The sequence below is a fragment of the Larimichthys crocea genome, chromosome III (genome assembly GCF_000972845.2).
Source record: "Larimichthys crocea isolate SSNF chromosome III, L_crocea_2.0, whole genome shotgun sequence".
NCBI lineage: Eukaryota > Metazoa > Chordata > Actinopteri > Sciaenidae > Larimichthys > Larimichthys crocea.
The window spans coordinates 27,678,622-27,699,725 of record NC_040013.1 but is presented as its reverse complement, the minus strand read 5'-3'; the positions used below and the strand labels follow the sequence as shown (position 1 = coordinate 27,699,725).

The 21,104-nt window shown below is 43.8% G+C and overlaps 1 protein-coding gene across 1 annotated transcript in view; it reads right to left on the bottom strand.

Moving 5' to 3' along the window:
* Window positions 1–6,575: 6,575 nt before the first annotated feature.
* The window catches only part of setbp1 (SET binding protein 1), a 34,935-nt gene continuing 20,406 nt past the window's right edge, over window positions 6,576–21,104 (bottom strand). Inside the window, exons 3-7 of the mRNA XM_019254916.2 lie at window positions 19,554–19,975; window positions 17,263–19,212; window positions 16,947–17,154; window positions 15,314–16,379; window positions 6,576–11,484 (exon numbers count right to left, since the gene is read on the bottom strand). Of these exons, the coding sequence (XP_019110461.1) occupies window positions 10,979–11,484; window positions 15,314–16,379; window positions 16,947–17,154; window positions 17,263–19,212; window positions 19,554–19,975 (4,152 nt within the window). The 3' untranslated portion in view covers window positions 6,576–10,978. The remainder of the gene's footprint in view (window positions 11,485–15,313; window positions 16,380–16,946; window positions 17,155–17,262; window positions 19,213–19,553; window positions 19,976–21,104) is intronic.

Genomic DNA, 21,104 nt, shown 5'->3' with positions numbered 1-21,104 from the left:
CTGCTGACTCTAATCAGTCGTTTGTTCTCAGCATGTTACTTTTGACTGTCACATGGTGTCAAACCTTCAAGTGTTGCCTGACAGCTCAAAGCTTCACTCTTCATCATTATGTGGACACATGCACACGTGTGCATGTCTGTGCATATGTTCAGAAATGTGAAGATTCTCTTGGATAAGATTATATGCACAAACATACAGGTGTTGCAATGGATATCCGATTATCTTTGTTGCTGTTCTGTTCTGACTATTTCCTGGAGCAGCAACAATCAGATAATATTTCATTGTTGTCGGCCCAATGAAGACAAGCCACTGCAAGCATAAAAGAAGGGAAAGGAAAAAAAAAATACATAAAACAGTCTGATAAAGAACTTAATCCATTCATCTGTTCCAACAAGACCAGACAACAAGAGCAGTCGTCCACTGTGCTGACAGTTTGCCTCGGCTTGTTTGGAGGAAGTTTTTATTCAGAGACGAATAAAACTGCAGATTAAAGAGCTATGGGGGTGATGCAGATGCTTACAGTCACAGAACCCCTCCACACATATTTGAAGCCCTTTGAAATATTACATTGTGCTCTGTCATAATACCATATTAATATTGAATGATGATGTGTTGATTGCACTACAGAATTTCCAGCTAACGTTTTGAATAAACTACTAGAAAATGGCTTAATAGCATATATGTCTGCCCTCACTGTGAATGAAATGATTCTATGAATATGTAAATGTGAAAAAGCTACTGAGTGTATGCTGTTGAAGAATCCCCTTTTTATCCTTTGAGCACACAGAATCTTTTAGACGGCCTAAGGAGTGTGTGTGTGTGTGTGTGTGTGTGTGTGTGTGTGTGTGTGTGTGCGCGTTTGAGAGAGAGAAAGTGAGGCTGGGTATTGTTAAACAAATCAAAAGTTGACAAAGGGACAATAGTAGATTTGTTCAAATGAAAAATGCTGTTATTAAAGTCTGTGGTAAGGCAATTCTGAGATTCATTTCAGAATGCATTAAATATGTTGGGAAATAGTTGTTAGTAAACATGTAAAAAGACTTTGAATGATATATTACTGAAATGTGGAGTTAGAGGTTAAAACAGTTTTTCACCAGTTTTCAGTCCAGGATTTTTTGGGCGGTCCTTAAAGGGTGGCTCGATGACACGCTGAGGCCACCCTGAATATACCCCTGCACCCCAAGCAGAGAGATAGAGACTAATTCATCTTGCTCAGAGTGTTTCAAAGTTAGTTATGTCACTTTCTGAACTCATCTGACACGTTTCAGTCACTTCAAATTTTCAGCTTGACTGCTCCAATCAGTGGGTGTGGCTTCAGCGCATTCAGTGGACACACAGTCTGGGAGAGCGCTGCTCATTTTTAGCTGATTTTAAAACCTAATTTCATAAACTTGTCGAAATTTTTGATCATTCAAATTTGGCTGGGTGGTTACTAACACTTTCTTCTTTTGTCTGACAAACTCAGAACACAAAGTTATTCTGACTTTACGCGGACTTTAAAGCAAAACCTACAGATTACAATCAATACTAAACAGTCTGTGTATAAAATTGTAAATTACAGATGGAATGAAATGAAAATCAGTCAACATCCGGCACAGAGGCAAATCTAGAGAAACATAAAATCACCTCAACAAATACAGGATTGAGATGAAAATCTCTGTGCAGGGCTCCATTGTGGTGGATGAATCTTAATGACTTTGGTGATCCTTTGACGTTTTCTCTGAAATTTGGTGCAGACATTCATGTTACCTCAGGATGAATTGTAATCGCTTTGGTGATTAAGTTTTCAACTAGTGCCATCATTGGTCAAAATTTGCATTCATCCATTAACATGTTGGCATAGTCATCGTGATGTTGGCATGTACGGTCACATAGAGCTGCAGACTCTTTGTGTTTTTGCTCAGTTAAATCATTTATTGATGAAACTATTCAGTTAGAAAAGTAAATAAGGTTTAGAATTTGCAGATAAATGCAAAATGCAATAAAACAATAAGAATTTTTGGGTTGATGTATCATTAAAGCTATACAATATATGAGCAAATTAGTTTTGGAGGAGTGCACTTCACCGCAGAGCTTGAAATGCCTGGCACTGCTGAAACATATGGGATGAATTATCTGTACAACACTGAGGAAGAGAAAGAGACAGAGAGAGACAGAGACAAGAAGAATATTTCCACAAAATGTTTAACTCAATAATTGAACGTTGCCTTTTATTTTGCTGTTTTCGGCCTTTTGAAGTTGCACTGTTCCATGCTATCACTGAGCTGATGGAAGTGTAATGAAGTGTGGAGGAACAGTGCCAACTTCAGCAGAAATGCCTGTGGTTCTGCCTTCCAGCCCAATACTAACAACACAGCAGACAAACGGTGCAGATGAAAACTAACCGTGGAGTTGAAATCATTTTTAACACAGAGACACGCTCCCTGTGCGTCACATAATCTCATCCACTATGGGGTGTGTGTGTTCGCTACGGGGGTCCATTAATAAAATATGACTGTATCATATAATAGACTCGTCTGCCAAATTACAGGAGACAGAGAGACAGCTTATTAGGAGGATTGAGGGGGAGGTGTGTGTGTGTGTGTGTTTGAGTGTGTGTGAGAAAGAGAGTGTGTGAGAGATGAAGCCTGAATAGAGAGATTAAGTGGCCTACTCTCATCAAAAAGGCGCATTACCTAAGTGTTGGCATCATTAATAAGACTAAGGCAGAGCCAATCTGCTAACAAAGGCTCTAACTGTGGCCGAGGAGACATGAGAGAGGTGGACAATTACTCTATACTACTGCGCAGAGGAAATTCTCCCTCATCCCACCAGCACAAAAAAAACATAAGCCTATAATAATGTGCACATATTTACATATATACAGGTAGGTACATTTTAGCACATGCTCATGCACATACACACACACAAATCACACATTCACACACAAAACAGGGCACCGCTCTAAATCCAAATCAAACTGCCATGAGTCACACTGTCACCGTGGCAACAGTGGCCGGCTCCATGCAGAACACATTCTGTTATATCTCTGGTGTTTTTCTTTTTTTTTTTTTTCTCCTTGCACCACATGCAGACATAACCAACTTTCAGCTACAATATTTCCTACACCGATCTCTCAAGTGGATCAATGAATAAAGCACTGGGGTGTGTAGGTTTGACTGCTTCAGGTCATAGTTCAGATTTTTATCATTCACATCCATAAAAAAACATTTCATCTTCCGTCTTCCCAAGCTGGGAAAAAAAAAAATTGCATTTGTGTATCTGTCATATTTACTGCGTTGACTGCGAGTGAGTGATGATGCGCTGTCCTCTGGACGTGACATGAGGGGTTTTAAGGGCTTTGAGTCGCAGTGATACATTTCACCACCAGATGGTGTCTCCCATCCCTGCCATCACAGCGCAGTGGAGAAAGAGAGGAGGGAGAGAGGAGGAAGAGGAGGAGGAGGAGGGGAGGCCGTTTAGATGTTGCCTGCTCTATCCATCTTCATAAACACAAGCAATAGTCATCCTCTGAAAACACCAACAGAGATAAATTGAGGGGATGCTTGGTTACATGGCAGACTTCCTGGTTAGTTGGCCTGGCCTGCAGGGCTGTCTGTTGTAAATTTGTGCCTCTGTCTGTTGTTGATGGTCTGTGTGGCTTTGGACGTACCTCAAACAGTCACTGATATTCATTGGCACTCATTCATGCATCCTGACTCAAATTTTAATCACTGTTAGAATTTCGTAAACAGTTAGTGACAGAATTGTTTAAAACATGTTTTTGAGATTCTTATTTTTGCACACTGCGCTGAAGGGACACGGCAGCGTTTAGGAATCAAGCTGTCACGGTAATAAACTAACAAAGGTGACATTGGGATGGCATTCTGCACCCATAGGAAAAAATAACGATCACAGAGATGAACGACAAACATAGTGTTGCATAGTCACTTTTGTAGACTTCCTGAGGCTTCATAGTGTCTGTGGACTGTAAGGTAGTGTTGAACTTATTCATGGGAGAATTTATTGGCATAGAGGCTGTGATGAATTGCCAAAAGTCAACACAAACAATTGCGATAATTTATAGCTACTTGAGACGGTTGTGCTGCAGATGTTGATATGAGACTGGGCAGAGACCAACAGCAAAGCGGGGGCTCTGGTTTCTTTCCACAAACTTGTTCTTTTGTCTTCCAGAATGTGCTAACAGGACATATGCTGGTAAAATGCTGATTTATGCTGGTTTGATGAAGTGGGCAGAATTTGGGAGGAAGAATCAACAATTTGAGAGTATAATCACCAAAGGGCCGCCCACTCCATCTATGATACTCTTCAAAGCTCCTTCAAAGACTCTCCCACCAAAGGAAGCTCATAGTCGTGGCTGGGAGCAATGTTACGGATACTGTTGGTTGTTGTTGGGCCATCGTCGCGCTGTTGTTGGACTGTAATTGAATGTCAGTGCCCAGCCATTGCCTTTAGTGTTTGTAGTGTGTCCAGTACTGCTGCCTTTTGTTGGCTCTTATCAGGGGAAAACAAAATGAGCAGCCCAGAATGGCAACAGAAATAAACTTACTGTATACATAAGATGTACAGGCACAAACGAGTTAAACTTTTATGACAGATTGATAATCCATAAATAACAAAAACAGCTCTTGTGAATTTGTAACATGAGAGAAGTCACCTGTGAAAACAACAAACTATTCAGAATTTATGGCAACAATGCAATCTGGGTTTTTTAGTGTGTCTTTACCTTTCTGAGGAAAGGAAAGGTACATATCATAACGTTTAAAAGACATCAGAACTCAGCACACTAGCCAACTCAATAAGTCTCCATAATGAATTCAGAGGATTTCAACTGGCAATCGATAAGCGGTGACTATAATTATACTCACTGGTCCTGCAGCTGACATGTACGTCTTCAAAAATGTCATCATGTGTCTCGTGTTACATAGAACACAAGAACTGTGACTGATCAGCTTGGACCATATTTTTAGATCCACACACTGTCAGGTTTCCTCAACCCTAAATCCTGCATTCCAAGGGAGGTAGGTCCACAGAGGATTGAGGGGGAAGCTCATCCCAAATTTTTTGGAACGTTTTCCTTAAAAAGCAGGTTGTTTAGGTTTGGAAACAGTAACAGGCCCCAGCTGAGCATCACAATTTATAAGCCCTGTCCTCCTCCTACACGAAGCAAATTTATCCAAACCTCCTCAACTACAGTTCCATTACGGTCAGTATCTCCAGATACCATATCATAACACTGATATGCACTTCTATAATTGTGCTGAAATATTTCTACCATACACACATGACAGAGGGTGAGATTTATAAGATTTCATAATATTGTTGTATAAAGATTAAAAAATTTGGGGAAAGATTTTGCGGAGCAACAAAAAGAAGACAAAACAATACCTGAGAGTTTAAATTCAGTTCACTTTCAGTGCTTTCCTTTCTTTTGTCCAGCATGGGGGCTCCACCTACTGACCAGGTGGAATATATTGAACCTTTACTGTATATTATCATGAAATGTGCTGCTTATTTTTTACATAACTTTTTATATGTGAAAAATCTTGTTTATCTCTGAAATAATGTCACTGTGATTATGGTGTGCTCACTCCATGTCTTTCAATCTTCATCTCATTAGTGATGTTGTTGTATGTGTTTCTATGCACCTGGAGCTTGCGCAGCGATCACTGTCTTAGAGGAAACTACACATGACACTGAACCTGGTGAGAAAATCCACACATTACACATCAGATTGATGATCCAGTTTTTCCCTTTTAAGTGTAGCTCTGGCTCATCATCCTTCATGCAGGATCTGCTTTGCTGTGCTGTTTCATCGTGATCACAGCCCTGGTGATCCATCTCATTCTCTCTTCTGTGCTGGAGGTGGAGTGGGGCCATGTGGGCTCATTTACAGGCATCAGTACGGAGTGATTTGGGTGCAGCTCCACTGCAGCCCCGACTTCCATCAGAGGGGGTATTTTTTCAGCATAACACCGGTGATGCCAATGGTTCCATCAGCACCACTAGATACACTGAGACACATTTGGGCAGCTCACCCTGCAACCATGGTAACAGAAGAATTTTACTAGTTGGCAGCAACCAATAGTGGGGCACTTCCCACTCAGCTCTGTCCAATAACAGAGCAGCCTGCAGCCCAGCCCACCTAGAACTGACACTGATGGGCTAGTGCAGGCAGGATTTAGAGATGTAGGCTTGGCTAATGAACAAGTACGAGCGTAAGAGTGTGTAGGTATGCATGTGTGAGTGTGACTGAGTGAGGCTGTGGCATAATCTGATGAGAGGATTCTCTCTCTTTTTTAACCGCAACAAGCGGACACATTCTGGGGTAGTACTCATTCACTGAGACCATCTGATATTCAGCACCAACAGTGCAGCAAATCCTCCTGTCATCTCGCTCCCACACATATTCACATGCATGCTCCACACACACACACACGCACACACACACACACACACACACACACACACAGTATCAACTGACTCTTGAAAATATCAGCCTTATCTCGGCCGGTAATAAAGCAGTTTTCAAATATCTAATCTTAACCAGAATTAAGAAAACTCATGCAACAATCAGCTGTCAATAAAGTCATTTATTATTTCACACAATGGATAACATGAACAACTTCAACTGTAGTTCTTCTTAATAAGTGCTCAACGCTGCCAGCCAACAGAAGGGTAGCAAAAGAATGAGCTTTTCTTTCTGAGGAAAGAGAAATAAAAAAAACAAAAACAAACAAAAAACAAAACAAAAAAATGAACCTACAAGATCATGAAAGATAAACATGACCAAAAGCATGCCAGCGGACATGGATATACATATATATTGCATGTATATATGTGCTTAAGACATATATCTGTATGCCAGCAAATGCAAATACAAAATATATGTGTACATTTACACATACATACTGTGAAGGATATATGCATATGCATGCGCATCTAAGTATTTACTCTATATGTCAAATATTTGCAGTTTTTAATATTCATACAATGTACAAAAATGCTTCATGAATTAAAAAATTCATTACAAAAAGAAACATATCAAACAATGTACAAGTCTTGCTCCAAATTCAATTGAAATTCAACTTTCGGCTTGTCTAAAATATTTATGCATACAATCAAGTTGAGCATGCAAATAAAGGAAACCCACTCTAGAAAAAGGTTCAAATACACTATGTATACAAACTAAAATATGCCCACACTGTTAGAAGAGCTCACTTTGTGCTCTAAAGTACATTTATTGGTTTTCTCAATGCTTCATCTGCACTTTCAGCTTTGAACAACATTATAGCTTAGAACTGTAACATATGCTGTGAGGATGACTACATGTACATTTATGAGGCTCTGTCTCACATGACCCCTCACTCCATGTGTAGGACACTCATCACAGCATGCTACAAAGGGAATGAGGGGTGATCAAAATTTAGGTGCCATTATATCCCATCCTAGTTGCTGTAGTGAACTGGTAAGTGTGGACTACAGTAAATACACCCCAAACACTGATTTAAGGTCAAACACTGCTGCGCTGCCCTTGATGCTGAGACCAAAGACAAAGGTAAAAGATCCTTACATCAGTGCTTGGGGGCCTCCTGTAGCCACTGGTTCAGATTGGCTGCTAAATACAATACAACAACAGTGACCTTGAACCCTTCTCACAGCCACATCCCCTCTGCAGTCTCTGTGTAGAGTGAAAGCTCTGGATTAGGACAATACTTGTCAGTGTTAGAAGGCACCGGAGCATTGGCTGGTAGGAGAGACAGACAGGACAGACAACACCTGGGGTCTTTAACTCTAACATCAGAGACCGCTGACTGACCACAGAATGGAGGAGTAAGCTGCCAAGCGTGTAGTCTCTACACCTCGCGGACCACATAGCTAGACCTCATCTTCACCACAACAGACTGCAGACCCATCGAAAGTCATCTAGCAAAGCAAGGTTAAGCTCACTAACGTTAGGACGAGTATATTTTTGGCTATTTCCTCTGAGAACTCCCCCTACACACAACCCTTTTGCTTACTCTTTATGCTACTGCACTGCCCCAACCGGCTGCAGGCGAAATAGCTGTAAGTCAGCTGGGATTCCTATTTTTGGTCGAGTACACTACAGTGGGGCTTGTATCCTCCAAGAACTTTTAAAGGTGTGATATAAGGCAAATTATTTGAGCATTGTAATTTAAAGGACTGGAACAATGACTAACATTGTACAGCAGAATTTGTAGAATCAATGGGAAATTAATTTAGGGAAGTCATTTCTGTGTTTTTTATTGGGTCTTTAGCAGTCTTACTAGAGAGAGAAGGTCTACTGTGGTTTTTAGGAGACAGTCCCAGCATAGCCGAGCCCAACCGGTATCCATGCAGGATGGACATACTAACACTATTTACAACAAACACTTCAATACTGTAGTTTTACATCTGGTTAAGGCTGTACTGCATAGAGCTGCAGTAACTATAGTTTTCATGAAATGATAGTCACTTTCTGCACAACTTATTACAAATTATTACTGGTATTATTCACAATTCTTGTTACATGAATTAATTTTATTCAGTAAATAAGACCACTTATTTCTCTTTGTTGAAGGGTGGACCCAGAACAGAAATTCGTTTTAAGGTCATTGCCAGGCATGGCCTGATGCATAGCAAACAATGTACGAGAATGTGGTTTCCATGACAACCTCCTCTGTCCTTTCTTTGCTCCAGTACATAACCAATTATATGTTGTCAATAACTGGTTAAATACTGGGCAGAGTACATGATCTTCAATTATACCTAGGACATAGAGTACAATCAATATCTCTGGATATAAACACATCTGATACAGTGGACCTTTCTGTTTCCACCACTGCTGTAAAGCAGTGTGTATGCCAATACATGATGTGTATTTAATACAGTAATATTATATTCATCAGTCCAGCCCTTCTAGTTCTGTCATGGTGATATGGGTCAGAAAACTAGGAGGAAGCTAGGAGACAGACTCAGTGCCCTGTGACAGAGGATGCTGACTATGGAAGCTGTGAAGGGACACAGGCAGTGTCAGGGTTCTGATGACTAAGACACATGTGTCATATGCACAATCATGAATATTTTGGGTCAATTTCTGGGGCACTCTTTGCCATTTGATATTTCTCAGGTCAAATGTAATTGGTGAGAGAAAGAAACATAAGGCACAAGTTGAACTGCTGCAACTGAGAATCCCACCCAACCCAAAGAAGACAGAATCTCCTGAAACAAAATAAAGTTGCCAAAGAAACACTGATCCATTGCTTATATTCTGAAATACTTATTTGAGAAAATACCGTCCACTACCCAAAGCCACATATACTGTAGATAGAGTTTAACAAAGGCTTAACATATTGACACAAGAAAATCCGAGATGGCTACATTCTAGAGTGCACATAGGAATGCTTTACATTGGTGCCAACATGGTGGAGAGTTTGTCAAACTCTGATTTAGATTCTTTTAAATAATACATCCTTACACTGAATACTGAGACTTTGGTTTCTAAATCTAAATACTGGATTTACTTTCAAAGAAAAAATATTTCCAAGGATATGGATTGAAAATCATGTTAAGTAGAAAGACTGGGATTAGCTTTTCAAAACACTGACTGTGAGCCCTCTTCAGCTGAACTGTCCAATCACGATTCAGACTTGGGCTTCGGTTTGACGCTTTTGGCTGCGCAGCCTGCATATACAAATTGATTAAAATAATGCATGCTCTCTGGAATGGATATCCACACCATCAAAGGCCAAAACATAAGGCTGGAACAAGCATGTAAGTGCTGCATTTGATTGATGCAAGTGTATGGTTTTTCATAGTGCATTAAACCAATTTTAAGGTTTACCAAAAACACACCTGATATTCCTCCTGTATGCAATGCCCCCTGGATATAAACACAATAATGAGTGTATGAATGAATATATGTGGTTCTTTCTGTCTGAAAACAAACTTGTCTTGAGTCGCACCCATGTCTGTTTTTGGTTATAAAACAATACACAACTTTCATTGTCTATGGTACAACAATTCTATTTGATATACTGTATGCCAGTACATGTCTATGAGCTGGTTTCTCATTGTACAAGGCAGGCAACAGTGGACTTTGTTTCTATGTACAGTCTGGGACAGTCTGATCCACCGTATTGCCTTTATGCCACTGCTCGGGACAGGCCTGAGCAGGGAGGGAGAAATAAATGAAACAGAGGGGTAGGTTGAGGGAGCGCAAGCAACGGGAGATGTAAAACATGATTAGGAGTAGATGGGAGGACAAAGGGAGATGAAGTTGAGCGACAGGCACCAGGGAGGGCTAAAGAATTGGGGTGAGTGCCGAGCAGGGAGGGGGACAAGGGGTGAGGAGCTGCCAGCAAGTATCAGTTACTTCTCAGGGAGAGCAATAAAACAAGGAAGGTTACGGATGGGGGTGGGGTGGGAGCAAAGAACAGGGATAAGTAATAGGGTAAGGTGGCTTAATTACTGCTATATTATTCCACGTCTTTGACAAGCTTCCTCAGAAAGGCAAAAATAAGCAGAGCTGCACAGTTTAATATTAACCATTCCCCCTCCCCTTGCTGGTAAATATATGGCTAAAGCCACATTCAGATACAGTATCATAAAGTACCATACACATCACTGTATCAGATACATTAAGAATCACATAATATCCTACACTATCATAAGTACCACACATTTTTATAGCATCAGATTCAGTATCAAATAGTACCATATAGTGCCATTGTAAATGAAGGTCCAATGAATCCTTGAAAGGCTCATGGTTGGGTTCAGCAAACAGAGGGATGGCACCGGAAAAGTTCCCTCCTCCTGCTCCTCCACTGACCCACTGTAGTCCTCACAAATCAGAGAGAAGAAACAAGTCAAAGTGCACCGAGGACTCCCAGAATTAAGGGCACTGCATCTGCCTGAAACAGCACTGTCTCCAATAACTGCTCTCCATCCAGTTATGCAGTTGCTCTCCCGTGCAGGTCTATTGACTGGAGGGAGCCCATAACTCGTCCCTGCTGTGGCCCCTGCCTCTGCGTTTCCCGACTTTGGCCAGCGGAGGCACAGATCGTGCTTGATGGACCACGGTCTCAATTGTTGCTGAGATGGAATCGTGATTTGAGAACTCCAGAGGCTCGGGGGTCAAGCTTGGCCTGAGGCCCTGCCTACCTGGCAGGTCATCACACCTCTCCAGGACAGGCATCCCCAGAGTCCTCCCATCACCTCTCCTACTAGCCAACATGTCCACAACCCGACCATCAACCCGATCTTCCTCCCTCCTGTTGGTCGGCTCTGACTCTTCAATGGGTTGTTTTCGGGGCCGCCCAGGCCGTCTTTTAATGACATTGTTTCCTGTTTTGGCTTGTCGCTGCAGGCGCTTGGCACGGAGGATCTTCTGCACATGCTCAAAGTTCAAAGAATGCATCCTCCTCACGTCCTTCTGGATCTGTTCCACCTCACGTCGCTTATACCTCCGCTTACTGGAAACACCTGGAAGAAGAGAGATTGAACATCATCAAGGTGAGATATCATAAGGTAAATAATAGTCTACAAAGTCGATAAAGAGAAGTCAAATGAGCAGCCTTGGAAAGGCCAGGAAAGACATTATGCCAATTTAACTCATGGAGAGAATGTCTTTCTCCTGCTTCAAGAGCTTCCTGCTAATTTTGACATATTCATGTAAGCCTTTCAAAGCCCAGCTGAGCCAGGAGAGCAGATCCTATCCTGTAATTGTCTACTAGAGAGCAGAGAGGAGAGGGGAGAGGAGGAGATCCCATTCTGCTAGCAGGAAACCCACAGAAATGTCTCCTTCAACCATTTAATATGTCGCTACACAATAACAACCCTTTGCATCTGGAGCACAGGCTGCCAAAAAGCCAAACACTTACACACACACACACACATATCGACACATTTATCCACATGCAAATACTCACACAGACACAAACACAAAAACACACACGTGCATACATGCACATGCACAAATAATGAATTCAGCAGTTCAGAATGGCTGAGCAGAAGAAACTGGAGCCATATTGTTTCCTTCACACTGGTGAACTGGGCAGTATGCCCTTTACATGCTGTTCTATCCTTTCTTCTCCCCCCCTTTCCCCATCACTCTCATTCTCTTTTCCACTCTAGTCTTCACGGGCAGCAATAAGCTACTCTCTAATTTTCAATTAAACTGGTAACACAGCACCATTTCATTTCCGTCTCTATTTCAGAAACGGCTTCCTGGTCTTGGTCTGTCTCTGTCATTCTTTTTGTTTCCCATCTCTGTCCCATTTCTTAGCTCCCTCCCTCCCCTCCTCTCTGCCTGGGCACTGTTCCCGAGGCTCAGACTGAGCCACAGCCAAAATGGAGGAAAAGCACAATCAGCCACCAGTCCCCAAGCAGTGTGCATACAACATGTTTGGTCTCTTTTTCTTGAGCTTTTACTCCTATTCCTGGATTCCCTAACCATCTCTTTTCTTCTTTCCCTCCAGAATCCTGCTGATACAATGTAGCGGGTCTCTGCAGTCTTCTGACACATGATTACACCAAAACAGCTCTGAATTTTATACACCAAAAATGGTGGGCTGGTTCGCAGGATAATGCCTAAAAAGCAGTGCACATCACAATGAAATATATTTCTATTTATTGTGTGTTAGAATAATTCACTTGTAGGTTTTTAAGAACTCAAATGAAGTGTTGCAACAAGCAGATACGCAACGTATATTTGAAAATGTTGTAGAGCGATTGTTAACATTTAAAGAAGACAAATGGGAATATTAAGAGAAAATTTAAGAGTTTGAGAGTGTAGAGCTCCATGGTAAGGTGCTTGCTAATCAACTAAGAGGAAGGGAAGATAAAGAGAGGCCTGACCGCCCTCCATTTAAAGCTCAGCAGAACATCTCACTCTATTGTTGCTCAAGAATTCAGGGCAGACAGTGAAATTAGTCTAATGCAGAAAGCACTAAGTAGCAGTAGTTTATGAGCTGCAAAGAAGTGTGCACATGCTCAGCTTTCTCTCTCTTGCACACACACACACACACACACACTACAAAGTAGCAGAAATTTATGAGCTGCATACACGGAACATAAAACCGGTGACCTTCAGCAGTGTGAGGTGCCATATAGCACTGAAGACCTGTTTCTCTGTGGAATAGGAAGTCACTACTACACAGAGATACGTGCTCACTTATCTGCTGCCTCTGTGGTGGTGGCTGAGAGACAGGATAAAGTGATCCTTAATGTATTATTATTTAGTGAGAGTGTTGTTTCTCTGCACGAAAGTGAATGTGTGTGTTTGAACAAGTCATTAGAGAAAATTATTATCTGTAATTCAGTAGAAGATGACCTGCTTTTATGCAAATATGCAAAGAGAGATTGCTGTCAGCTGCAGTGAGACCTGCTGATTAGTGAAGACATGCACACACAAGCACACACACACACACACACACACACACACAGATATACAAAACGGTTTAAATCACTACAAACTAGTTCTATTAATGAATCATTTAAAAACTCACAGTTGCGTGCTCAGATAATATGAATTTTGTGTCTGTACCAGAGCGTGCATGGGGATCTATCTAGGGTGCCTGTATGTGCATATGTACATGTATGGCTGTGCGGCATGCATGTGTATGCACACGCGCCTGTGTTTTAATTGGGCTAAAGCTGTGAAGTGAGGCAGTAAGTCATGCTAGAGGAGGGGCAGGGGGAGTGGGGGGAAAAGCGAGGGGTAATGGGGGAACGAGGGGGGAGGGGGGATAAGGGGGAGAAAAGCAGAAAGAGAAAGGGGGGAAAGGGAAGGAGAGATGGAAGGGGGGAGGGGAGGAAGAGGCGGAGAAACGAGGGGAAGTCTGTGTATGGATGTGGGGATTGCGGGAGAGAGGCAAAAGGAAAGCAAGGGCAAGAACTGCAAAAAGGGAAGGACATGGAAGGTAGAAGAGGCATAACAACACTAGAGGGATAACATGGAAGGGGTGTTGGGAAGGGTGGGAGTGGGGGGTTGTGGTGGTGGTGGTGGCGTGTATATGAGTCATCCGTCCTAGATCCCCTGGGGTGGGGGGGGGGGGGTATTCTAACTGAGCCCCTGGCTTCTCCTCCCCGCCACTGGACTAGGCCCCAGTCATTAAACCCCTGGCTGCCAGCCAGCTCTTTTAACACAGGCAAGGGCCTTTTACGGCGTGTCTGTAGAAAATAAATCACACTGTGTGAATAATATATCTTTGGCAAAGGCATTGGCAGGAGAGGAGGAAGGGAGGGGAGGAAGGAGAGATTGGTGAATTATAGTCGTCTCCATCCATGCATTACGTTCTCTCTATCCCCAGCCAGATGTGCTCAAAGACAGCGGAATACAGAATGTACCAAAATACACATTAGTTTGGTAGTGAGAATGTGAGACTACCCTGCCTCTTTATCAGCTTTAAGTCCCCGATAATGCTGCACATAGCATATTTATAAATAGAAATCACCTTGACGAGTACGCTGCCACGTACATTTAAAATGGGGAAAGCCCTGTTAACACTGACTAAATATGTGATTAAGTGCCTACACCAACAAGTCCATTATCACTAGGGAATGGAATAATATATTGGACAATTATTTTTTGCAAACATGCTCCAGATTTAGCTATGTTAACAGTTCTACAACCTTGGCAGGTTAAGATTACACATAACTGGATCATAAAGCACAAGTGTAGCATTTTGTGGTTTACTGTACAGCACGCACACCCAGTGTCCCCTCACAGCGAGAATCACTGAACGTGCACGCAGCAGCCCTTGTCCATGCTATGTCAATATCATGGTGAACTCATTAGCTGAATCTGTGGCCACAAAGGTGACTAAAAAGAAAAACACATTTTAAAAGGCTACCTCTGTCAAGCTTCCAACTGTTTTTTTTAATCACCTGTGTAAAGTAGAAGTTACTATCGGCTGTAGTTTTGCTTCACTACTCCACTTTTCTCTGACAGATAGGACTCTCACTGTCTGTTTAATGACCTGTCTTCTTTGCCCTGCAACTGGATCTGTAATGAGGCCCATTACTGTGTTAAGCTGTTAATGTCAGCTCAACACTTCCCGCTGATGCTTTTTTATCAGAAGCTTTTATTGTGAGGTAGCCACAGATAGCCATAAGTGAACTGGTTAGATAAAAAAAAAAGGAAGCGACAGGCAACAGTTTTTGCAGTTTGAGCTAATCTCAAACCTTCAACACATCATCAAAGTAGGCAATACATTTAAACATGCCCCGACGATGGCAAAAGGGCACCACACTCTCTTTTAAATACACAGTTTAGATTATAAATAAACAGGTCATTTTAAGTCATTCTTACCAGTAAGGGAGGGACTGGAGCACGTGTTCATCTGTCCTGGCTCCTGCCTGGCAGTTTGAAATGACATTAAGCCCTGATCTCCAAACACATTGAGCCTTGTCTTCCTGCTCCTCGCACCACACTCGTCCTCACGTAACCCCAAAAACAGGTCAGACGCTGACTCTGACCGCTGTGATTGGGTACTGTAGCTGTTCATGAAGCTGTTTATTGGCTGCCGAGTCTGACGGGAGTGGAACTGGCTGTCAGTGAGCGAGTGTGTGGACAGCTGGTCCGACTCAAACATCCCTAAGCTGGATCCCAGGCCTGAGCCTCTGCCACTGGCCCTCTGCTTCTCCAGATGCTTTGAAGAGCCCTGACTGGCCAAGTCCCTCCTGTCATTCAGCATACTGAGACGTGCATTGGTCTTAGCTCCGCTGAAGAGCCCACCCAACTCCTGTCGGTCTCTCAGTGAAAGAAGGGGCTCATCCTTGTGCTTATGTTTGTGCTTGTGCTTCCTCTTATGGAGACGAACCCCTGCAAGACTACCTGCACTGCCACTGCCAAGAGATCCAAGGCCTTCTCCTCTTACAGAGGGCCCCTGGAGTGGGCCACTGGCGCTGCGAAGCTTGGCCCCTGGCTGGAGCTTTGAGTGTCCACTGGGGTGGAAAGCCTTGGGAGGGGGGACAGCAGGCCTCATGAAAGGAGATGGAGGTGCAGGTCCAAGTGAGTGATGGGGCAGGTAAAATTGGGGTGCAGGGGGAAAGTAGCCCAGACTCAGAGGAGGTGCGTAAGGCATCGCATACGGTGCTGCATAGTAATTTCCCCCAGCCAGTGGATAACCATATCCTTGAACAAAAGGCAGCTTCGATGTGATTGGCTCGCTGGCTTTGGCTGGACGGCCACGTCTCCTCTTAGCTTTTAGATCGGCACTCCTGCGGATGTACGAACTGGAGTCACAGGAATAGGAGTCGTAGGTAACAGGGTAGTAATGATGGAAGTTGAGGCGGAAAATTGAGGGATATGGCTGCTGGGGGTAGCAGGTGTATCGTCTGTGAGACACTCGTAGCTGCTGGAGCTTTAACACAACCTACAGGACGGTGGAAAAGAAGAAATATTTAGGTAAACACAACATATATATAATTATACTTGGACGTCACAGTGCTTGGTCAAAGATTACATAACCCCAGAATTCCACCGGGCATCTCGGCCGTAATGCTGTTTTGGTCTGTCCTCTACGCGACTTCAAACCTCACCGGGAGCGTTTCAGAAGAGCATTTAGCCTGTCAGACTTTTATTATTTATTTAATTACTTTTATTTACTTGCTCAAATTTGGTTGTCTTTCTTGGTTTTTGTGCTTCCAAATATGCTTCTAAATATACTACGTAGTTAATTTGTTTTGCTTTATTTTCACTGCATAGATTGATGCAGGCGGCTCGCAGTATCTGTCAAAAATAGAACAGCCGTGTATTCCCCGCAGAGCTGAATGGCGGCCCACTTCTGGGACGCTTCTAAAACGGGCCGTGGTGGAGCCGGTAGGGTTTGAAACATTGATGAGCGCCATGTATAGCTCCAGCAGGCGCGGCACACATGCAAGCGTGGCACATCTGTGCCCGGTGGAATTTCAGGTAAAGAATTTCTAATAGTGTTTCTAACCTCCTCCAATTCAGAGAGAAAGTGAAGATGATCCCGGCTCTGTAGGCACTTCCTCTTCCGCCGATGATGTTTTTGCTTCTTTTCCTGTTGTGACAGGAAGTTGTCAACAACAGTCCCTTGCCGTTCACAGCGTGCCCTGCTGCCCCTGTTGGATGCTTCCAGGGCTGCTGCCTCCGCAGCCTCAAACCCACACAGATCAAATGAGTACCTGTAAGAAGACGACATGAAATTTCCTTTGATCCTTTATGAAAATATGAATATAATAGGAAACAACAGAGGACTATAAATCAAGAAGTGTAGTATCAGGGTACTGCACCTGCGTCGAGATGCGGGGCCCTTCTCAGTTTGATCTGAGGTGCTGTTGTTGTCTGTCCCAATCCCGCTGTCACTAGGAATAGTCTCCTCACTGTGGGACTCGCTGATGGGGGACAGAGTCACCTCTTTCACGGATGCCCCCTCTGACAAGTGGGAAGGTGAATTAGCCAGAAGACGTGGAGGAGATAGCTTCCATCCCCCGGAGAGGAAGCCCCTGCCTGGTGGCTTGGAGGGCAGGGCTGATATGGGCTGCAAACTGGGCATAGTGGCATCAGAGTGGTTGGCTCTTATGGATGGAACACTGGAGCTGGGAGACGAGGTTGTGGAAGGCACTGCAGGGCTCTCATAGAGACTTGATGCAGAGACAGACAGTGGGGGCTTGTCCCTAGTGGCTTTGGGAGTGTTGGAGCCTTGGGTTTCTGCTCTGGGTTTACGCCCTCTCTTCTTACCAATGTAGATGGTTCCTCTCTTACTAACATTTATCTGTTTTCCCAGCCGGGCCTCAATGGTGGATGCCATGGCACTCATAGCTGAGGTAACAGGGGCAGAAGCAGACTTCAGAGCCAGAGTGCCGTTCTGACTGGAACCTGAGAGGATCTCATTCAGGATGCTCTGCATTTTCCCAAGCTTCATCTTATTCACTGGCCTGCAATGGCCCCTGCCACGCTTTAGTTTCAGGCTGTTAGAATTGGCGGCGGTGTTCACGGAGGCCATTTGCACTAATGTGTTTAGTGTGTGTGTCTTCCTCCTACGATTTAGCCCTGCAGAGGTTTCCTGTGCCAGCGGGCTTGGAGGTGAGGTGGACGTGCCCTCGTGGATGGTCTCCACTGTCAGGAGCGGCTGTTTCTTGGGGCGCCCTCGTTTCCTCTTGATGGGTGTGTGGACGGTCAGGCTGTCAGTGTTGGTGTACAGAGGGCTAGAGGGGGTGATGGGGAAGGCTGAAGGTGGGTCAGCTAAGGTTGAGGGGCTGCCACGGTTATCTCTCTGGGGTGAGGTGAGGCTGGCATGGCTTTTAGCTTTCAGGTAGGACCATCTGTCCTTGGCCTTTGTTGGTCTGGAACTGGCTGTGGAGCTGGTGCTGTGGCTGGGGCTTGGACTCAGGGCAACCCTAGGTCTAGGGCTGGGACTGGGGCTAAGGTTAGCCCTGGGTTTAGGACTGGGGCTAGGACTGATACTACTCCTGGGGCTGGGACTGGGGTTTGGGCTCGGGAGTCTTGGGTTTGGGTTAAGATTAGGTTTGTTGATGTGATTGTGAATAGGCTCTCTGTGTTTAAGGGTGTCTGTGCTGATTCTAGGACGACCCACAGGGTTCTTTTTAATTCTGTTTGCACTCAAAGCCAACTCTAGGTCTGACCCACTTGTAGCTGTCTCTCCTCTTTCTGCCCTGTCTACCCCCCTCTCTCCCTTTTCTCTTTTATCACCTTTATCTGCTCTCTCTGCTTTTTCTATCCTCTCTCTACTGACATCGGCCTGATTTGAGAGTCGAGAATCATTTCTGTGAGTGTCCATCTTATGTGCTACTTTGGGTTCTGGAGGCCCGGGCTGGTGCTTCTCTGTAGTGTCAGAGTCCTGCCGTTGCTGTGATTGCTCCTCTACAGAAAATGACTCGTCAAACGAAGGCCTCCTCCGCCTCTTTCTTCCTTTCCCTTCCTCTGTCAGCATGGGCATCCCTTTGTCTTCTTCATCTCCTCTCCTCCCAGCAATTGCTCGCTCTCTTTCCTCTTTTCTCCTTTCCTCTCGTTCTTCATGAAACCGCTCAGATACCTCCTCTTGCCTGTACTTCTGCCTCTCCTCTGAATTAGTTGGGCTTTCCGATCCTTTCTCTGGCTGTCTTCCCCAAGGTGTATCAGCACTGTGGGGATTACAGAGCATCCTCTGGGAATCCTTCCTGCCGTACTTCCTCTTGATGTTCCCAAAGAGCTGTTCACTGACCTCTTGCAACCCCCTCCCCCTAGAGAGATGCATACAGAGAAAAACATTATGACAAGATGGTTTTTTATTTCACCAATACTATAAAATCCCGTATGAACATTTACTGTTTGTGTGTCACAATACATAGGGGTGGGTATCACCAGAGGGCTCTTAAACTCTAATTCAATTACTCTTGGAAAGTATCATTATTGCAGCAAATGAGTTTTATATTGAGTCATATATAAGTCATATTGAGTCAATATAAAAAAATGAAACATTGTCATAAAAATATATAACATTGCTACACAAAATATCACAATACAATATTGTACTGACTTCACCAATCCCCAGTGCCGCCACTACCAAGAAAATGTACCATACCTGCTGAGAGAGGTCAGGTTGAGAATACTAGCATCTGTAACCACTGGCAACTGCAGGTCCGGAGTCAAGGATCTCTGAGGTGAGGGGCTTCGTGCTGCTGTTCGTGAGAAAGGTTGGTTTGGGTCGAGCAAAGAGCTCCTACCGGCTCCTGCCAGTTCTCTGGCTGGCTCAGAATCTGCAGGATTGGCTGGGGATGCAGAAGGTGCTGTAGACGTGATCCAGTCTGGATTGATTTGGTGTTGGTGTGCATGAGTGTGTTGGAATTGTTGCGTGAGGGTGTGCTGCGTTTGCTGTGTGTGTGAGAGTGTGTGTGCAGGGAGGAGGGAGCTGCGAAGCTGGTGTTTGGGCGGAGTGTGATCTCCCAGTAGTTGCAGCAGGCCTCCCTCTCTCTGCTCAGACATTCTGAACTGGCGCTCGTATGTCTGGGAAAGAGAGAAAAGAGAAACAAAGACTGGTTACTACACACAAACTGCAATCACAAGACTGCTTTATATAGCTGCAGGGATAGACAAATGATATGATAATGATAATGTGATCATAAAACTTTGACTTCTCTATTTCCTGTCTTCATGACATCAGCCTATCTTCTCAGAGATAATGCGGTACATGTGTTGCGCAGCATCCAGTTTGGCATACAGTTTCTTTTTGTCGTCACATATCAAATCAGTGATTTGTTGTGATCTGATATGACATTCTTGTCTTTTCATGGCAGGACTGAGGCTTTTAATACATCTTGTGTGCATGAGCAAACAGTGTGCCACAAAACAAAAGGCTTGTTTACAGAGTAATTAAATTCCTGTGGCAAGGATGTTTCATGCTGTGAGAGCTGGGGGGATGGAGCTGGGGGTGTCTGACTGCACACAGTATTAAACACAGTAGCCTAGTTCAGCCGTGTCCCTGACTGCCCTAGACTCAGGATTATTTACTAGGCTATATATTTTCTTTATTTTGTTGACTCTCCTGTACACAAAAGTAACTTATATTGTCAAACTGTCAACCCACAAACTGCTCATACAATAAAACATGGCACATTTTATCTAAATATTTCCAGCAAAGGGCCACAAATCTAAAGTCAACCATCACTCAGTCACTAGTTTACATTTAACACTTAAAATGTTAAAACGTGATTTTATGAACAGAACCCTGCTTTATGTATCACTGCTGCGTGATCAGCGTACTGCTGGAAGATGAGAAATAGAGCAGCGGATGGCCTTTGTGGTTTAGCCTGTTATTAACAGACTCAGTATGACGCAACAAGACACTGTTCTGCTGCGCTGCAGGGAGATGTAACCTAACCACAGGCCTGCCTCTAAGCATATACACACAGGCGTGCAAGTGCATACGCACACACGCACACACACACACTCGCACATGCATACAGTAGAAGTACACATTTCAAAGGCTTAACAAAGTTCTGCTTTCACACATAGTACGCTATGTAGGAACACAATCAGCAACTAATTTTAGTCTCAAAGTATCAGTGGCTTGCCAGATTATTTGCTCTTTAAAAATACACATGCACACACACACTTGAATAATGAAATACATAAT